Genomic DNA, 18,215 nt, shown 5'->3' with positions numbered 1-18,215 from the left:
TTGTGGTTTCACTGCCCGTTTCCTACTGCGCATTCAGAGTCGCGCAGGGCTTTGTGAATGGCCAGCTGTTTTCTGCGGGACACAAATGTCCCAGAAGACAACGCGAGGAGGAGAAGAATGAAGACTACCGTGGAATAGGAAGTGGCAGATTAGGATGATCTGCCTAGTTAGAGCCATTTCTGGTAAGTATAAAAAGGGTTTAGGGTGGACCTACGCTTTAATGATAAATTTCTCCTCCCTGCTGCCTAAAATGGATAAAACCTGTTCCTGACCACTTCTTAATTGTGCGTCTGTTAGAAGTAAAAATCTGCTGCAGATCTTTGCACATCTATGTCACTTGACAGCCCTGGATTATAGGTGCAAGGATCGCAAATACTCTATTAAAAGAGAAGCAGCTTGACTTGCGGTAGATGTTTGTCTAATTTTATTGCTAATTTGTTTGATGTTCCACTGTGGGCCCTGACCAATGTAGCTGGAGAGCAGAAAGTAATGAGTGAGGTGGAGGATTGCAAAAATGACCACTCCGGTGAAGCGCTCACTGAAAGTTGCCCTGACATGAGAGCGGCAGCCTTCTAGTTTGTGCAGTTTTCTTCTCCTTGTGCTCTATGTAAGTGTCCAACAGTTTACCCTGAGCACTGTGAAGAGACTGGTCTCAATGTGTGCTGTGCGCTGTCAGTGTGCGCTGTGCTATGGTGTCAATGGCTGTGCAGTTGTGTGGATCTCAGCGCTGGATTGTACTCCCTCCCGCTGTGCTGCAGCTCCTCTCCTCTCTGCCAGCCTGAATAAAAGGGGGAAGTGGGGACATGCAAGCGTGGAACTGCACACACAGGCTCCTGATGATGAGATGAATGGGAGAGAGAGAGAGGATGGATGGAAGTTGCAGAGGAGACAGCAAGAGAATGGGGAAGAGACCCAGTTCTAGTGCCCTGTCCCTCTGGTCTGCCCCCAGTGCCCTGTCCCTCTGGTCTGCCCCCTGTGCCCTGTCCCTCTGGTCTGCCCCCAGTGCCCTGTCCCTCTGGTCTGCCCCCAGTGCCCTGTTCCATTTTGTTAAAGTTGTTGTTGGTAATATTTAATTTTGTAACTTGATTCTGCATAAAACTTTGTCATTCCATGAGATAATCTATGAGGGCGTGTTTACGGGCGCAATTAGGCGCAGGGCAGTGTATGAATTAAGTGGGGCAACTGGTGGCGAGTAACTCTTGAGGCCTGGCTAGTAGCTCAGGACTTGAAATTTTGAGCCCTGACTTCAGAATTGTTCATATTTTTAGGAAATGCATTTCATGCTTTTTTTTTTCCTAGGTATTTTTATTTTTTTTATCAATAAACCACTGGTAATAGGTGTAGAGGCAGGGATCATTTTTAGGACCCATGCAGAGTTATTGTGTGAACTGTTGTATTGCTTGCAATGTTAGTACACACTGCCACCATGTGGAAAATATCTGTACTGCAGTGATCAAAACAATAATAGATAAGCTGAGAACGTCATAAACATGGAAGGCTACAATCAGCCCCCTGTGTTTGGTTTAATTTATTGCAGAAGAAATTAAAGAAAAAATAGAAAATTGACAGCAGAAAAAAGACCAAATAGTCTATTGAGTTTGTCCAGTTTTTTTATTTTTTATTAAAGTGTTATTAACCACTTAAGCCCCGGACCAAAATGCCGCTATAAACAAAAATAGAGCGACAGTTTTGAAAAAAATGCAATATTTTTTACTTTTTTCTATAATAAATATCCCCCAAAAATATAAAAAAAACATTTTTTTCCTCAGTTTAGGCCGATCCGTATTCTTCTACATATTTTTGGTAAAAAAAAATCGCAATAAGCGTTTATCCGTTGTTTTGCGCAAAATGTATAGCGTTTACAAAATAGGGGATAGTTTTATTGCATTTTTATTAATTTTTTTTTTTTACTACTAATGGCGGCGATCAGCGATTTTTTTCGTGACTGCGACATTATGGCAGACACTTCGGACAATTTTTACACATTTTTGGGACCATTGTCATTTTCACAGCAAAAAATGCATTTAAAAAGCATTGTTTATTGTGAAAATGACAGTTGCAGTTTGGGAGTTAACCACAGGGGGCGCTGAAGGAGTTATGTTTCACCTAGTGTGTTTACAACTGTAGGGGGGTGTGGCTGTAGGTCTGACATCATCGATTGTGTCTCCCTATAAAAGGGATGACACATTCGATGCAGCCACCACAGTGAAGCACAGGGAAGCCGTGTTTACATACGGCACTCCCCGTTCTTCAGCTCCGGGGAGCGATCGCGAGGGGGTGGCTAGAAACGAATAGCCGCCCCCTCATCCCGGATCGCTCCCAGACAATTTCCGATCGCCGCATGTATCAGGGGGGGGGGCCCGATCGGACCCCCGACCCACGTCTAGGCAGGGACATACGGGTACACCCATCTTCCTGTACGTGCTATTCTGTGGACGTATATGTACATGCGGTGGTTGTTAAGTGGTTAAACCCACAACAGTAAAATCAGTCTATATATGTGGTAAAGCATGCTTGTTATACTCACTCTGGAACCTAAGGGGTTAATCCACTGCATTGTAGAAACAAGGGCTGTTTGATCCTGTATAGAAAAAATTATAAAACACTGCGCTAAACCAAAGACTGTGGAAATGCTGCTGGTACCAAAAAATATAGATACATATATTTGGAAAATTATGGTGAAAGGTAAGGTACAGTGCAGAGCCAATACATGTGATAATTAAGGTACTGCTACCAAAAAGCAAAATAAAATGAATAAAATAGTGTTATTCAAACACTATAAATGAACCACTACCTGCCGCAATGGGCTGTGATACATATAAATATAACAAAACTGAATATTAAAGTACTGCTACCAAATATAAACAAATAAACAGTGTGATGCAAACTGCTGCGTGCCGTGAATGACTGGGATTCATATAAATATGACAAAATCAAGATAAACCGTGACTATCTGATATTGACCAACCATGAAAAAGAAAAAAAAATATATAAAATGAAAAAAATAAAAAAAATAAAAAAGAAAAAAAATGTTTTATTAACTCAAATGAAGATATTAGTGAAAGTCCATAAAATAGTCCCAAGTATATAGAAACATTAGTGAAGAGTGAACTTCACAAGTCTTCTTATAGTGGGTAATATATTATATGGAAATGGCACCACCTTCCACCAAGTGTACACCCAAGTGTCAGAAATGTAGTCTCCTTACCAGATGTGCTGACCACAATACGGCGGTCAGGCTAAGCACAGGGTATTTAAAGTCACCCAAACGACTATGTGCTGAAGCTGGCTCAGGTCAGATTAAATCAATCAATGCTGATGGATGTCTCAAATACAAAAGAGAGAAAGGGGCCCATAGTGCAGATTTGCAATGCAATTTTTAATGTAAAAAGAATATAATGCACTTACAGGAATTCAATGAAAAACAAGCCCAATATAATGCACCATGTGCGGTATGTTAACAGGATCTCGGCGTCCTCTTTGATTCCTTTTCCTAGGTCAGTTCGTATGGAAGGGCGTGATGACGTCAGGACGCAGGCCACACCTACGCGTTTTGTCATACTCCCATGTTAAACGACAGTGAGGCACGGGCACAGTGAGGCATGGGCACAGCGAGGCATGCAGATGGACACCCTAGGCTTATACGCGAGTCAGTACGTTTTCCCAGTTTTTTGTGGCTCGGTTTATACTCGAGTACTATATATAGTGCTGTTCAGACAGGGTATCTTTCCCTGCACTACCGACTTGCATAAACCTAGGAGCCAAAGACCCAAGATGGCTGTCAGATATCACATGGGTCAACTTCCAACCGGATCACTTCCTCTGTGACCCAGAAAACCATAAAGGAACCAGGTTCCTTCTCCAGATGCAGAGCCGCTACAGTTGGGCACCAAGTGCAGTGGAGAAACTAAACTGGACCTGCCTCCTTTCTCCAGTGTTCCTCTATCCTGATCCCATCACATGTGTGGTTTGGCAGTGCTCACTTAAGTGAGCATCACACTGTTTATTTGTTTATATTTGGTAGCAGTACTTTAATATTCAGTTGTGTTATATTTATATGTATCACAGCCCATTGCGGCAGGTAGTGGTTCATTTATAGTGTTTGAATAACACTATTTTATTCATTTTATTTTGCTTTTTGGTAGCAATACCTTAATTATCACATGTATTGGCTCAAACCACACATGTGATGGGATCAGGATAGAGGAACACTGGAGAAAGGAGGTAGGTCCAGTTTAGTTTTTCCACTGCATTTGGTGCCCAACTGCAGCGGCTCTGCATCTGGAGAAGGAACCTGGTTACTCTATGGTTTTCTGGATGTCCATCTGCATGCCTCGCTGTGCCCATGCCTCACTGTGCCCGTGCCTCACTGTCGTTTAACATGGAAGTATGACGAAACGCGTAGGTGTGGCCTGCGTCCTGACATCATCACGCCCTTCCATACGAACTGACCTAGGAAAAGGAATCAAAGAGGACGCCAAGATCCTGTTTACATACCGCACATGGTGCATTATATTGGGCTTGTTTTTCATCGAATTCCTGTAAGTGCATTATATTCTTTTTACATTAAAAATTGCATTGCAAATCTGCACTATGGGCCCCTTTCTCTCTTTTGTATTTGAGACATCCATCAGCATTGATTGATTTCATCTGACCTGAGCCAGCTTCAGCATATAGTCGTTTGGGTGACTTTAAATACCCTGGGCCATATTCTCAAATAATCTCCGCCTGCTTCGCTTAGGGCACTTACACTCCGCTGTCCCAACTTACTGGAGCAGGTGTTGTATTCCCCAACCACTTGCTCCATAAGTTGGGACAGCGGAGTGTAAGTGTCCCGGCGTAGCCTGGCGGATCTCCAAGGGGGGCGGCTTCTATTCAAATGAAGCGCGCCCCCGATGCAAAAGAACTGGGCATGCGCCGGGCTGCAAAAAGCCCAGTGCGCATGCTCCAGTTCTCGGCGGAAAACGTCAATGACGCCGACGTGTGCGTCATTGACGTAAAGTCGTATTCAAGAACGACTTACGTAAACGACGTATCCGACGAAAAAACACGACGGGGACCCGACGCCATCCGTAACATGGCCTACGCGAGACTTGCGGAAACTTACCCCTCATATAGCAGGGGTAAGTTTCCGCTTACGCAAACGACGTTAGCGACGGTTACGCGACGCGAACTCGTTCGGGAATCGGCGTAGAAGGATCATTTGCATATGCAAATGACTCCTTCACGTAAATGCCATCTAGCGGCGGCCGGCGTCATTGCATTTAAGATCCGCCAGTGTAAGTGACTTACAGATGGCGGATCTTAAGTGTATCTATGCAAAAATGATTCTGAGAATCAGGAGCATAGATACACTGGCCAAAAAAGGGAGTTACGATGGAATATCCTGAGATACTCCATCGTAACTTCTCTGAGAATATGGCCCTCTGTGCTTAGCCTGAACGCCGTATTGTGGTCAGCACGTCTGGTAAGGAGACTACATTTCTGACACTCGGGTGTACACTTGGTGGAAGGTGGTGCCATTTCCATATAATATATTACCCACTATAAGAAGACTTTTGGAGTTCACTCTTCACTAATGTTTCTATATACTTGGGACTATTTTATGGACTTTCACTAATATCTTCATTTGAGTTAATGATAATTTTTTTATTTTAAATTTTTTTCATTTTATAATTTTATTTTTATTTTTCACGGTTGGTCAATATCAGATGGTCACGGTTTATCTTGATTTTGTCATATTTATATGAATCACAGTCATTCACGGCACACAGCAGTTTGCATCACACTGTTTATTTGTTTATATTTGGTAGCAGTACTTTAAAATTCAGTTTTGATCCTGTATGCACAGATCCTCCTCTTTTTCCACTGACTCCAAAACATGTTTGGATAAGACAGAGTTACTGGAGTCAGGCTGCATATGCTCAGTTTGGTGTGTATTGCTAGAGAGTTTTTTTCTTTTATCTTGGGTGAGTGCCTGTGATCCACACAGGGCCAATCAGCACTGTCCAGACAAAGGGTTATGGGTCCTGGATCCTGATAGGACAGCTAGTGCAGTATGAAAACTCCTCCTACAAGCTTTAGCCAGGCACTGATAGAAGTCACAAGACTGCTATATACTGCTGATATGAAAAGGTATTTAGCAGTTTATATTCACTAAAATGATTACCTTTTCACGTTCTGTGTACTGTGTAAGACCAGATCGAGTGAATGAAGGGTCTTGGGTTTATTAAAACTTAAAAAGGAAGTATAACCAGACTTTATGCTACTCAGATTAAGTTCTCCCTGTTTTTATTAGTACCTGCCTTTACATGCTATACATTTACATGCGTTTAGATTAACTAATCTGCTTCTGCACACCCAGACTTCTATTTTCTGTAAACACAACTATTCTCAATGTACTTAAACAAAGATAAACAAACAACATGACTTATACCATTTCAAATCATTCCATGCATTCACATGCATTCAAAAATGCCCTATGAACACAAATGTAAAATGTATGAATGTTGCTACCAATGTAAATGAGGCTTAAGGCCCCATTCACACCTAGGCGTTTTTACGCCTGAAACGCACTGCTCACGAACGCGGGAGGGCAGATTTAACATTGTTTCCTATGGTGCCTGTTCACACCTGAACGCCTGAACGCCTGAACGCCTGTCGCGCGAAGCTCAAACTAGTCCCGGACCTTTTTTTGTCGCGCGAAGCGCGCGACATAGGCGTTTCCGCGCGTTTTTTTTTACCATAGAAAGTAATGGGAAACGCGCGAATTGAGCGTATCGCGCGACAGCAAGCGTTTTTATGCGCGTTTTTACGCGCGTTTTGACGCCCATACAGCTCCAAAACAAAACAGGAAATGACATTTTTTTTTACAGGAACTTGTGAAATCACCATTTTACTTTACTTACAATAAAGAAAAGTCACATTTTTCTCAATGGAGGCCGAATTTGATCGAACCCTTTCGATGCTGGAGCCTGAAAATTTCATCAGGATGGTGAAGGAGCACCCCTGTCTTTATGACAGCAGGGCACCGGGCTACAAAATGAGGACCACCCGTTGGGACGCTTGGTGTTCTATTGGGAGCCAAATCTATGAGAACTGGGCACGGATAAATAAGTCCCATGATAGCAAAGGTAAACTCTATCAAAAAACATAACAGAAATACAAAATGCCACTAATGAAATAATGGAATGATTGTTTGTCGTTACAGTAGGCATTTATTACCGTACCAATATGCTGTTAAGTTTAAAAATGTGTCTTTACAAATATGACTATTGTGCGGTCATGCGACATGGCTTATAAACATAAATTGCGTTCTCTTCTTCCCACAAATAGAGCTTATTAATGGTGATATTTGATCCCCTCTGTGATTTTTAATAATCCAAAAATTTAGTGACATTTTTAAAAAAAAATATTATTTTACACATCTTTAATCTAAAAAAATTAAAAAATTCAATCGACCTAGCGACTACAGCGTCAGGTGGGGACGGGGGCTACACAGGACCTACACTCTGCCTGCAGTGATCAGTAAATATATGTTCACTGCATTCATTGATACTGTGACAAGGGGATGGGGGAGTGGATTGGAGATCCAAAAGGGGATTGTGCCTACGTGTACTGGTGTCAGTGTCATCACTTCCCTCTTCCTGTGTTTACACAGGAGGAGAAAGTGACACGCAGGGGGACACATATAGAGCCACTTAACCCCCGGATGTACCCTGGGGGTCCTGATCGGACCCCCAACCCACGTCTAGGCGGTCACTTACAGGCCCTTTATTAGACCACAGAATAAATACATAAACTAAGTTTACAATAGATAGAATGTCACTAATATAAAATGGCACACAATATCATAGGGCTATTGAACCCAATGATAAAACTGTATCAAAATAAAATTAGAATGAGACTTCTTAAAACATGAATCATTTTTTATTTTTTTTCCACAAAACAGCATAGTAAAGAATATATTTCACAAAATAAGCGTGTCAAAAGCTGAAAAGTTCAATAAATTAAATGGAATTGAGCTGCCAAGGGACCTGCCCTTCAGGAGAGACAAAGTATGCCGCATACTGTTCACGGACATGTGTCCCCTGTGTGTTCCCACGTACACCAGTCCAATGAGCTCTTTCCAGAGTCTCATGGACTGGCTCCTCGTAATCTAGACCATCGCGCTGCCTGACAAAATTGTGCAAGGCACACGCCGCTTCTACAGCACTAATGGCATTTTGCATGTTGAGCACAATCGGTGTGTGGAGAACCCTCCACTTGTTCGCCAAAATTCCAAAAGCACACTCAACTACGCGGCGTGCTCTGCTAAGCCGGTAGTTGAATATGCGTTTGTCTTCGTTCAGATTATGTCCTGAATAAGGCCGAAGTAGGTGTGTGTTCAGAGCAAAAGCCTCATCACCCACAAAGACACTTGGTAGGGGAGGGCCGTTTGTGCCCGGGAGTGGACTATTTTGTGGAAGGTCCAGACCATCTGTTCGAAGTAATTGCCCAAAAGAGGAGTTCCCAAAAATCGCAGAGTCTGCACTACTTCCATAGGAACCAATGTCAATGTAGGTAAAGCAATAATTGGCATCAGCCACAGCCATTAAGACGAATGAAAAGTATTTCTTATAATTGAAATACTGGCTCCCACTAGCCATGGGCTTAACAATTCTGATGTGTTTCCCATCGATCGCTCCCAGACAATTCGGAAAGTTACAGCGTTCCCAGAATACTTGGGAAATTTTTTCCCAGTCCTCTGCTGCCGGTTTTTTAAACACAATGGGTTTCAGGACTTCCCAAATGGCACTGCAGGTGTCCCGAATTATATAACTGGCAGTAGATCTTCCAATACGAAACGAGTAATGCAGACTTGCAATCGATTGTCCAGTTGATAGATACCTACAAAGAAAATAATATATATTATTTTATTTTATTTTTTACAGTGAAAATTCTAAAACTCAGATGGAAGAGTATAAGGGACGCCTACGCTCGCCAGCTGAAGGCACAGCGGGAGCAGCGCCGAAGTGGGAGTGGAGCATGTTCGGTGAGAGAATACGTTCATGCAAAGGAATTGGAGTTTCTGAGACCGGTGCTGGATTTGGGGAGGTAAACCATTATCTGTACTTTGCTCGGTAAACCAAATGTTTTAAAATTATTTTTGAATACATGATTTCTTTTTTCAGTACTGAAAGCTGCTGGGACGAGGCTGCCACAGCTGTAGTAGACAGAGAGAGCGTGGCAGAGAGAGGGGACAGAGAGAGCGTGGCAGAGAGAGGGGACAGAGAGAGCGTGGCATCGGGGGATCAAGCGATGGCTACTCTGGAGCCGGAACCGCAGCACTCCGAGGCATCAAATGCTAATGCAACAAGACCACTTGCAGAGCAGCCCCCAGTTAACATTGCGCATATTGGACCTCCGCGTGCTCTGCGTAGGAGGGCTCCTGCTCCGGATCCAGCCCTGGATCGTATGTTGGACATTATGACCAACATGTCTGACCGGATGAGCAATAGATCGTATGGGCAAAATGTAGCAAAATGTCTGGGGGAACTAATCGACAAAGTTCCCCCAAATCTGCAAGCGGTGGTGCTGTCCTGTACGGCTAGATACATCTCGACATTTATACCCCCGACAGAAGCTGACGATTTATCCGAACCACCACCACCCTATGGCCCATATGCCAATAAACGGACCGAGCATGTCCCAACACCACCCACGACCCATTTCTCCCCACCACCCGTTACCCTTTGGACAGGACCACAGCTTTCCGACCAACCTCCTCGACCAACACCACCACCGACTTCTGCGCACCATCCTTTCACCACCACTCTATCTCATTTACCTCCTGTGCCAACACCTTCCACTCACACTTCTCTGAATCCTTTTCCTTATACACAACCTTCTTCTTACCACCCTCATTCTCCTTTTCCTCATCTCTCAACACCACCTGTCACATACAGTACTCTGCCTCCTACAACACTTTCTTCTTACCACCCACCACCTTCTACTTACCCTGCGTTAACGACTACACCTACATCACATTACCCACATCGACCGAGACAATCGACTTTCAGGAATGCCCCAACACGAACACCACCACCACCACAAGCAACACCACCTTCCAATTGGTCAGGGGAAGACAGCACCACCTCCACTTGGCCCCCTTTTGCCCACGCACTGTCGGTCGCCATGTCACCGCACGGGGAAGAGGACTCCTCCCCAAATTTACAGCAATTGTAAATAAGGATTATGTATAAAACATTTTTGTATATTTTGTGTATTTGTGCACTTTGTGTATATTTTCCTAATAAAAAAAAAAAGACCCAATGTTTTGGTTGATTAAAATATTAAAATAATTTTGTTCCTACAGAATTTTTGTTTGGTTTTTATTACACATATATATATATATATATATATATATATATATATATATATATAATAGAGTGTATTACATTCAAAGCGCTAAATAAAAATTACCTCAGTGTTATGATAAGTCGCTCCACAGGGGGGATACAGTTGCGGAAGTAGGTGTCCATCCTCTGCAATCTGTTGATCAACAATTCCAGCAACTCATCAAAGCTGTAAAGGAAAATGAAATTTAAAATTGGCAATGGATTGGTACTAGGGTTGCCACCTTTCCGGGATTCGCCAGAACAGTTCGGGTTTGGAATCATGTGTCTGGGTTTCAGACTGCCTGACACTCTGACAGATTTTTCTGACCAGAATATGGATTTCCGGCAGGGTTAATGGCTGCAGGGGATGAAAACTTACAACCCAGCAGCCACAGATATACCAGGATGAGATGTGCTATCTGCCAAGGGGTGAGTGAGCTCACCCTCCATCGCTGTCTAACAGAAGCACCCACCCCCTTTCTCTATCCTGCCTCTTGGTGAGTACACTAGGAAAAATCAGAGTTCTCACATTGGAGTCCTCTCCGTACATCAGAGATCTCGGTTTCCCCCTTAGATCATGGTTCACAGAGCATCCCTTATGTCTGAGTATCTTGAGGTCTCGCTTCAATCAGATTATGTTGGTTAACCCATACAGTGAAAGGGAAATCTGGGAGTTGAGATGCAAAAGGGTGACTGTGATGTAAAGGGGGACTCTGTGCACTGTAATGTAAAGGGGGATTCTGTGCACTGTAATGTAAAGGGGGACTCTGTGCACTGTAATGTAAAGGGGGACTCTGTGCACTGTAATGTAAAGGGGGACTCTGTGCACTGTAATGTAAAGGGGGAACTTTGTGGACTCTAATGTAAAGGGGGAACTCTGTGGACTCTAATGTAAAGGGGGAACTCTGTGGACTGCAATGGAAAGGGGACTATTTTTATTATATTCATATGATTAGAAATGTAAAATACTAACAAAATATATGTATAGTTCATAGTATTAAAAAAAATAGTTGTGCACCGCAGAAGTGTACATGTTTGACTTGAAGAAAAGGTGGCAACCCAAATGGTACAATGTAAAAAATAAATGATTCCAGATCATTTTTTACTAACCTTTTTATGGACATTCTGGTGTAGTCCAGAAATTTGTCTTCATGGTCACGGAGGTCTTGGTACATCACCCAAAATTGCCCTCTTTCTTCCCGATCAGCAATGACGGGGTGTATCCAAAATCTGCGTTGCCTCTTCCTTTTTCTCTGCCTCTCGTTTACAAGATATTGGCTAGCAGTGGCTGCTGCCATGAACAAAGCCATCTCGTCATCACTCATTTTCACAATGGAGTCAGAAGCACAAGGATGACCCGGAAGAGGAATTATCACCCAGGAAGAGGAAAAAAAAACCTTTCACATAGCAACAAATGATGACAGAGGTGATCTATTTTACTATTGGTCAAAAAAAAAAAAAAAAAACGCTGGACGTCGCTCTGCTCAAACGCGCGCAAACGCGCACAAACGCGCGCAAACGCGCACCAAAACGCGCGGAAAAAACGCGCGTAAAAACGCCTGGTAACGCCAACGCCTAGGTGTGAATGCAGCCTAAGAGTTCAGATAGTGACATAATTGACTGTTTACAAAGCAAAAGAGACAAGCAATAAACAACTAATTGCAAGAAATTCTTGCCAAAAAACGTGGATTGCATCTCTGTGTAGTTTAGATTTACTACAGTGAGTACTGTTAAAATGACCTTTTGTTATTTGCCCCCTTTGGCCTGTTACATATGCCATTCTATCTGTTTAAGAAGTGCAAGAAATCCCTGTTGATTGTGCTAGAAATCCAGTGAGCTCGAAACACTATGGCCCAGATTCTCAAAGGGCTTACGACGGCGCAACGCCATGTATGCCGTCGTAAGTCCTAATCTGGGCCGTCGTATCTATGCGACTGATTCTTAGAATCAGTTACGCATAGATATCAATTCGATCAGACAGGCGTAAGGCTCTTACGCCGTCAGAACTTAAATGCAATTTTTTTTTTGTCCGCTAGGTGTCGCCTCCGTCATTTTCCCTGTCGAGTATGCAAATTAGCTAGATACGCGAATTCCCGAATGTACGCGCGGCCGACGCAGTAAAGTTACGATGTTTACGTTAGGCTTGTCCCGGCGTAAAGTTGCCCCTGGGTATATGAGGCGCAATCAATGTTAAGTATGGCCGTCGTTCCCGCGTCGAAATTTAAAAATTTACGTTGTTTGCATAAGTCGTCCGTGAATGGGGCTGGACGCCATTTACGTTCACGTCGAAACCAATGACGTCCTTGCGACGTCATTTGGAGCAATGCACCCTGGGATATTTTACGGACGGCACATGCGCAGTACGTTCGGGAACGCGCTTAATTTAAATGCTACACGCCCCCTACCCGCCTAATTTGAATTAGGCGGGCTTGCGCCTGGTGACTTACGCTATGCCGCCGCAACTTTACACGCAAGTGCTTTGTGAATAAAGCACTTGCATGAAAAACTTGCGGCGGCGTAACGTAAATGAGATACGTTACGCCCGCCCAAATTTACTCCATTCTACGAGAATCTGAGCCTAGCACAAAAACTAAAAACTGCAGAGGTGATCAAATACCACCAAAAGAAAGCTCTATTTGTGGGGAAAAAGGGGACGCCAATTTTGTTTGGGAGACACGTCGCACGACCGCGCAATTGTCTGTTAAAGCGACGCAGTGCCGAATCGCAAAACCTGGCCGGGTCCTTTAGCTGCATTTTGGTCCGGGTCTTAAGTGGTTAAAGTGTAAGTTGTATTGCTTAAGGCCCTCTTCTTTAAAGGCTAAGTTCACCTGTGTTCACTTTTTTTTCTAAATTCCAGCTCCCCTACTGTATGTACCAATATAGAATTAATGTACTTATTTTGCAAAAGTAAAACCACTTTCCATTAATTCTACACAGGCATGCCTCACTCTCTTCATAGCTGTTTAAACACACTACTCAATTACTTCTGCCTTACTTCCTGGACAGACTTTAGGTCATGACACAGGAAGGAGTTGACCAGCTGAGGGTAGATGATGTGTGTGCTATCTGGTCAACTTCTTCCTGTGTCATGACCTAAAGTCTGTCCAGGAAGTAAGGCAGAAGTAATTAAGCAGTGTGTATGTGTAGAATTAAAAGAAAGTTGTTTTATTTTTGCAAAAGAAGTACATTAATGCTATATTGGTATATAAGGGAGCTGTATTTAGAAAAAAGGTGAACAAATGTGTCTTTAATCATAAAAATAAAGTACCAGTATCCTATGCAGATGCAGTGTCCAGTGCTTGCTCCACACTGAACCTGGATTTATGCTTAAAGCGGTTGTAAACCCGCATATAAAAAAAAATTTCTTTAACCCTGCAAGGCAAAAGCCATAATGAGCTAGTATGCACCGCATATTAGCTCATTATGAAATACTTACCTCGGAACGAGGTAGGGAACTTACCTGGTCCACACCGAGCGTGTCTTCCGGGTATCGGCGCTCCAGTGCTGTGATTGGCTGGAGCGGCGATGACGTCACTCCCGTGCGAGATTTCAATCCGGCATGGGTCGGCGGGGCCGGCCCTTCAGCCGAGGATCCCCCCTGCACATGCGCCGCTGCAATCAGCGGCGCATTGCGAGGGCAATATCTCCTAAACCGTACAGGTTTAGGAGATATTCTTTATACCTACAGGTAAGCTTTATTATAGGCTTACCTGTAGGAAAAAAGTAAAAAATGTGGGTTTACAACCACTTTAATTTACAAAATTCAGAAAGGAGTGTCCTATGGAGTGGTCAAACCTGACCGTAGGAAAGAGCATTCACACGGCTTTGGCAGATACAGATTCTCCTTCTGTTGTTTTTTTTTTTAATACATTATTTTCAATTTTCATAGAAGAAACTTCCTGTCTAACAAAGGAGAAAATGCAGGCGTGGTGTTAGATTTTAGCCATGAACTCAAAGAACTTTTTGGCTGTATAGTATGACAAATTTTTCTAGAGGGTGGAGATGCTGACAATATGATTTTACTGAGCTGGACAGACGCCATTTTATTTAAGAGACTAACACACAACACATCTTTAATAGAAAAAAGTTCCCAGATACAGCAAAAAACATCCTTTGGAACAATACTAATTGTTTTGTTTATTGTGTAAAGGTTTTGTGTTCTTATTAAAAAAAAATCCAGCTTTATTTAACACCAGCAATACGTTACAGTATACAACTGCTATACAAGCCATTTTGTGATTTTATTTTATTAAAAATAAATGTCCCTTTTCAAACAGCCTGCTGTGAGTTTTTGTAACTAAAGAAAAAAAATGTTTGAAATTTTTGACATCGCTGGATTGAGATGTTTTTTTACCTTAAAGTGATTGTAAAGGTAATTAAAAAAAAAAAAAAAAAAACATCTCTATACTTTACGTACCTGCTTTGTGCAATGGAAATGCACAGAGTGGTCCCAAACCTTCTCTTCCCTGGTCCCACACCAGAGCTCCTGGCCCCTCTTCTCTGTCCAGTCACTCATGCGTGCTCATTTCTGACTCCTGCTGCTGCATCCATTGACACAGACAACAGGATTTGGCCCTGCTCCCCTGCTCCATCGTCACTGGCTTTGATTGACAGCCCCTGTTGCCCCAGCAAAACCAACGAGATCAGAGAGTGAGGGGAGAAAAGAGCTGTAGACCGGCACAGCTGCATTAACGTAAAGAATGTTTAGGCTTTTTAACCACTTTAATGCATAGAATGCATGAAGGTAAAACAAAAAAGCCTTCTGCCTTTAGAACCACTTTAACTGTCAAGCCCTGTACACACGGCAGGGATTCTTGTCAGGAAAAAAATGTAGTTTTTCCTGACGAGATTCCTGGCTAGATTTTCTTGCCGGCCGAGTGTACACACGTACAATTAAAAAGAACCGCCGTTCTTTTGAATGGCACAAACGCGCTGACGTCATCGACTACAACGAGCATGCTCTTGCAGCGGTGGACTGACCTTTGAGGCACTCGGGCACTGCCCGAGGGCCCCATGCCACTAGGGAGCCCCATCAGGGTTGCCAGGCTCAGTAAAACCAGGGACAGTATGTAAAAATCTGTGTTTTTTTTACATCTGTCCCTGATATGTCCAAAACCGACATGCTTTTGATGTGAAAATCTCAAGATTTTAGCTGCACCGCCTCTGTACTGCCTCCTGGCGTGGTGGCCATCTGTAAGCCCGAGGGCCCCATAATCTTCTATTGCCTGGGGGCCCCATGAGTTGTCAGTCCGCCCCTGTGCTCTCGTCACATTCAATGCCATCGCCGCCATCTTGCTTCACCCTACCTATGCCTTGGAAGCTACCGCGCATGCGTCAAAGTAATTCCGGGCATGCGCGGGTTTCCATGGAGGCAGGTAAGTATACACACGCTCGGTTTTCTCGGCAGGAAAAGAATCCCGACGAGAAAATAGAGAGGAGGTTCTCTATTTTTCTCGTCTAGATTCTGGGCAGTTTTCTCGATGAGAAACCTGAAAGCCTCGTGCACACGCAAAAAAGCTCTGTCAGCAGTTTTCTTGCTGTTTCTGACCGAGAAAACCGTGCGTGTGTACGAGGCTTTACAGTCATGAAAAATAAGCATCATTTAAGATGCAAATGTAACCTGAACTAATTTAGAGCCTACCGATACCATAACAAATATTATGAAGAGTCTTGTATTTCAGTTTTTTAAGATCTCACACATATGGCTTTCAAGGTTGGGTACATGGTGGATACTACTGAAGTCTTAGTAATTTCAATGCCCAAATTATGAGCTTCATCTGGATGACTAAACTGAATTTAAATATCAGAAATATAAAACAGTTCATTCTCCCCTTTGATATTCAGGGTAATGTGTCTGTTGTGTTGTAATTCTTGTTTTGGAGCAGATAAACATGGCCGTATTTTGACTAAATTTCTGTAAGACCATTCATTGGCAGTGCATAGTGATTGCATAAAAGACAATATTAAAAAAACTCTCCAAAAACAGTCCACAATAATACTGTAGCAGCGCTTCAATCAAACTACAGTTTCCTCTGTCAAATTTGTTTATTGAGTTTTAACAAATTACAGAAAATCACATAAATAGGTTCAAAAGCAATGCTTTGAAATTAACAAAACAGCATATTATAAATGACAATTGCTCCTAATCAAACCACAGTTTGACAGACTTCCGTATAATGTTCATACAGGAAACAACAGTGGTGCACTATTTAATTCTTGCTCACAGACATGAATTGCCATTTCCTGAGCGCTGAGCGGTGCTTTTTTTTATAGGTAGGGCGGTTAAAGCATCTTAGTGCATAGTGATTACTTCATGTGTTGAACTCATTAGAAGGTTCTCTGATCAAAGATAAATATACTGGCCCAGATTCACGTAGAATCGTGGCGGCGTAACGTATCGTAGATACGTTACACCGCCGCAAGTTTTCATCGCAAGTGCCTGATTCTCAAAGCACTTGCATGAAAACTTACGCTGGCGGCCTCCGGCGTAAGCCCGCGTAATTCAAAGGGGCGTGTGCCATTTAAATTAGGCGTGCTCCCGCGCCGGACCTACTGCGCATGCTCCGTTTTGAAATTCCCGCCGTGCTTTGCGCGAAGTGACGTCATTTTATCGAACGGCGACGGGACTTTCGTATTCCAGGACGTCTTACGCAAGAACAAAAAATTTTCAAATTTCGACGCGGGAACGACGGCCATACTTTATACAGCACATACGTGGGCTGTGTAAAGTTAGGGCAGCAAAAACGACGACTAACTTTGCGACGGGAAACTAGACTAGCAGCGACATAGCGAACGCGAAAAACCCTTGTGGATCGCCGTAACTACTAATTTGCATACCCGAAGCTGGTTTACGACGCAAACTCCCCCCAGCGGCGGCCGAGGTATTGCATCCTAAGATCCGACAGTGTAATTCAATTACACCTGTCGGATCTTAGGGCTAACTATGCGTACCTGATTCTATGAATCAGTCGCATAGTTAGGAAGACCCCTAAAACAGAGATACGACGGCGTATCAGGAGATACGCCGTCGTATCTCTTTTGTGAATCTGGGCCACTGTAACTTAGATGTCTGGTGCCAACATACAATGTTTGTTCTTACAAGCATGCTTTTTGGCATTTGCTCACTACGTATTGGTCTATCAGGACTTCTGTAACTTTTTATGAGGGTTCCTTTCCATGTTAATTGAAACATCTTAAAATAACTTATTGCTGTTTATAAAGTACTCGCTAATTATAAGGTTGTGCTGCTAGCCCGGTGCCCAACCCTTTTATTCTCTCATTATAGGCTTAAGCCGGCCATACACAGTTCGAATTTCGAAAGAATTTTTTTTCGAAAATCGTATCAAAGAATTTTCGTACAAATTTCGCACCGTTAGTGGGCTGTAGCAACAGCTGATTTTTGCGCGGCAATCAAATTTGAGGAATCGGACATGTTGGAAATTTTTTGAAAAGCAAACAGTTTTCTAATCAATGATGGGAGAATCGTGCGAAAAATGTAATAGAAAAAAAAAATGTGCACGTGCAAGAAAAGAAAATTTCCGGAGAGAAATGAATATTCCCAGCCACGGAAATTATTTTCTGTAGCAAAATGAAGGCTTGGTCGGCCGAATTTTGAAAATCAATGGTGGCATCATCGGATCACAAAAAAAAACAAAAACAAAAAACTTTCTGATTTTGAAAAGAAAATTTGTTCGAAATTCGACCGTGTATGGCCTTAGGGATGGGCTTGGTAAAGTGAGAGAATAAGTCACTTAACACATCTAAAACTCTTTGTTTTAAATGCAAAGTGTTGAAACAGTGTAGTGTTTTTTGTTGTTTTTGTTCACTGGGAATTTT

At 42.9% G+C, this 18,215-nt stretch overlaps 2 protein-coding genes across 2 annotated transcripts; one reads left to right on the top strand and one right to left on the bottom strand.

The window, feature by feature from the left end:
- Positions 1-7,910: 7,910 nt before the first annotated feature.
- Positions 7,911-10,500, bottom strand: LOC120929316 (protein ALP1-like). The gene is made up of 2 exons (XM_040340683.1): positions 10,465-10,500; positions 7,911-8,889 (listed from the first exon to the last, which is right to left on the bottom strand). Exon 2 carries the CDS (start codon positions 8,646-8,648, stop codon positions 8,010-8,012), a length of 639 nt encoding a protein of 212 aa, XP_040196617.1. The 5' UTR covers positions 8,649-8,889; positions 10,465-10,500; the 3' UTR covers positions 7,911-8,009.
- On the top strand, positions 8,889-10,242 carry LOC120929311 (extensin-like). The gene is made up of 2 exons (XM_040340674.1): positions 8,889-9,096; positions 9,174-10,242. Exon 2 carries the CDS (start codon positions 9,301-9,303, stop codon positions 10,225-10,227), a length of 927 nt encoding a protein of 308 aa, XP_040196608.1. The 5' UTR covers positions 8,889-9,096; positions 9,174-9,300; the 3' UTR covers positions 10,228-10,242.
- Positions 10,501-18,215: the final 7,715 nt, after the last annotated feature.

Source organism: Rana temporaria, chromosome 1 (assembly GCF_905171775.1).
Source record: "Rana temporaria chromosome 1, aRanTem1.1, whole genome shotgun sequence".
NCBI classification, from domain to species: domain Eukaryota; kingdom Metazoa; phylum Chordata; class Amphibia; order Anura; family Ranidae; genus Rana; species Rana temporaria.
Note: the sequence above shows the minus strand (reverse complement) of the source record. Positions and strands in the feature narration are given on the sequence as shown.

Bases quoted from the DNA above. Each gene is read 5' to 3' on its own strand.
- LOC120929316 (XM_040340683.1), bottom strand. From the start codon at position 8,648: ATGGCTAGTGGGAGCCAGTATTTCAATTATAAGAAATACTTTTCATTC.
- LOC120929311 (XM_040340674.1), top strand. From the start codon at position 9,301: ATGGCTACTCTGGAGCCGGAACCGCAGCACTCCGAGGCATCAAATGCT.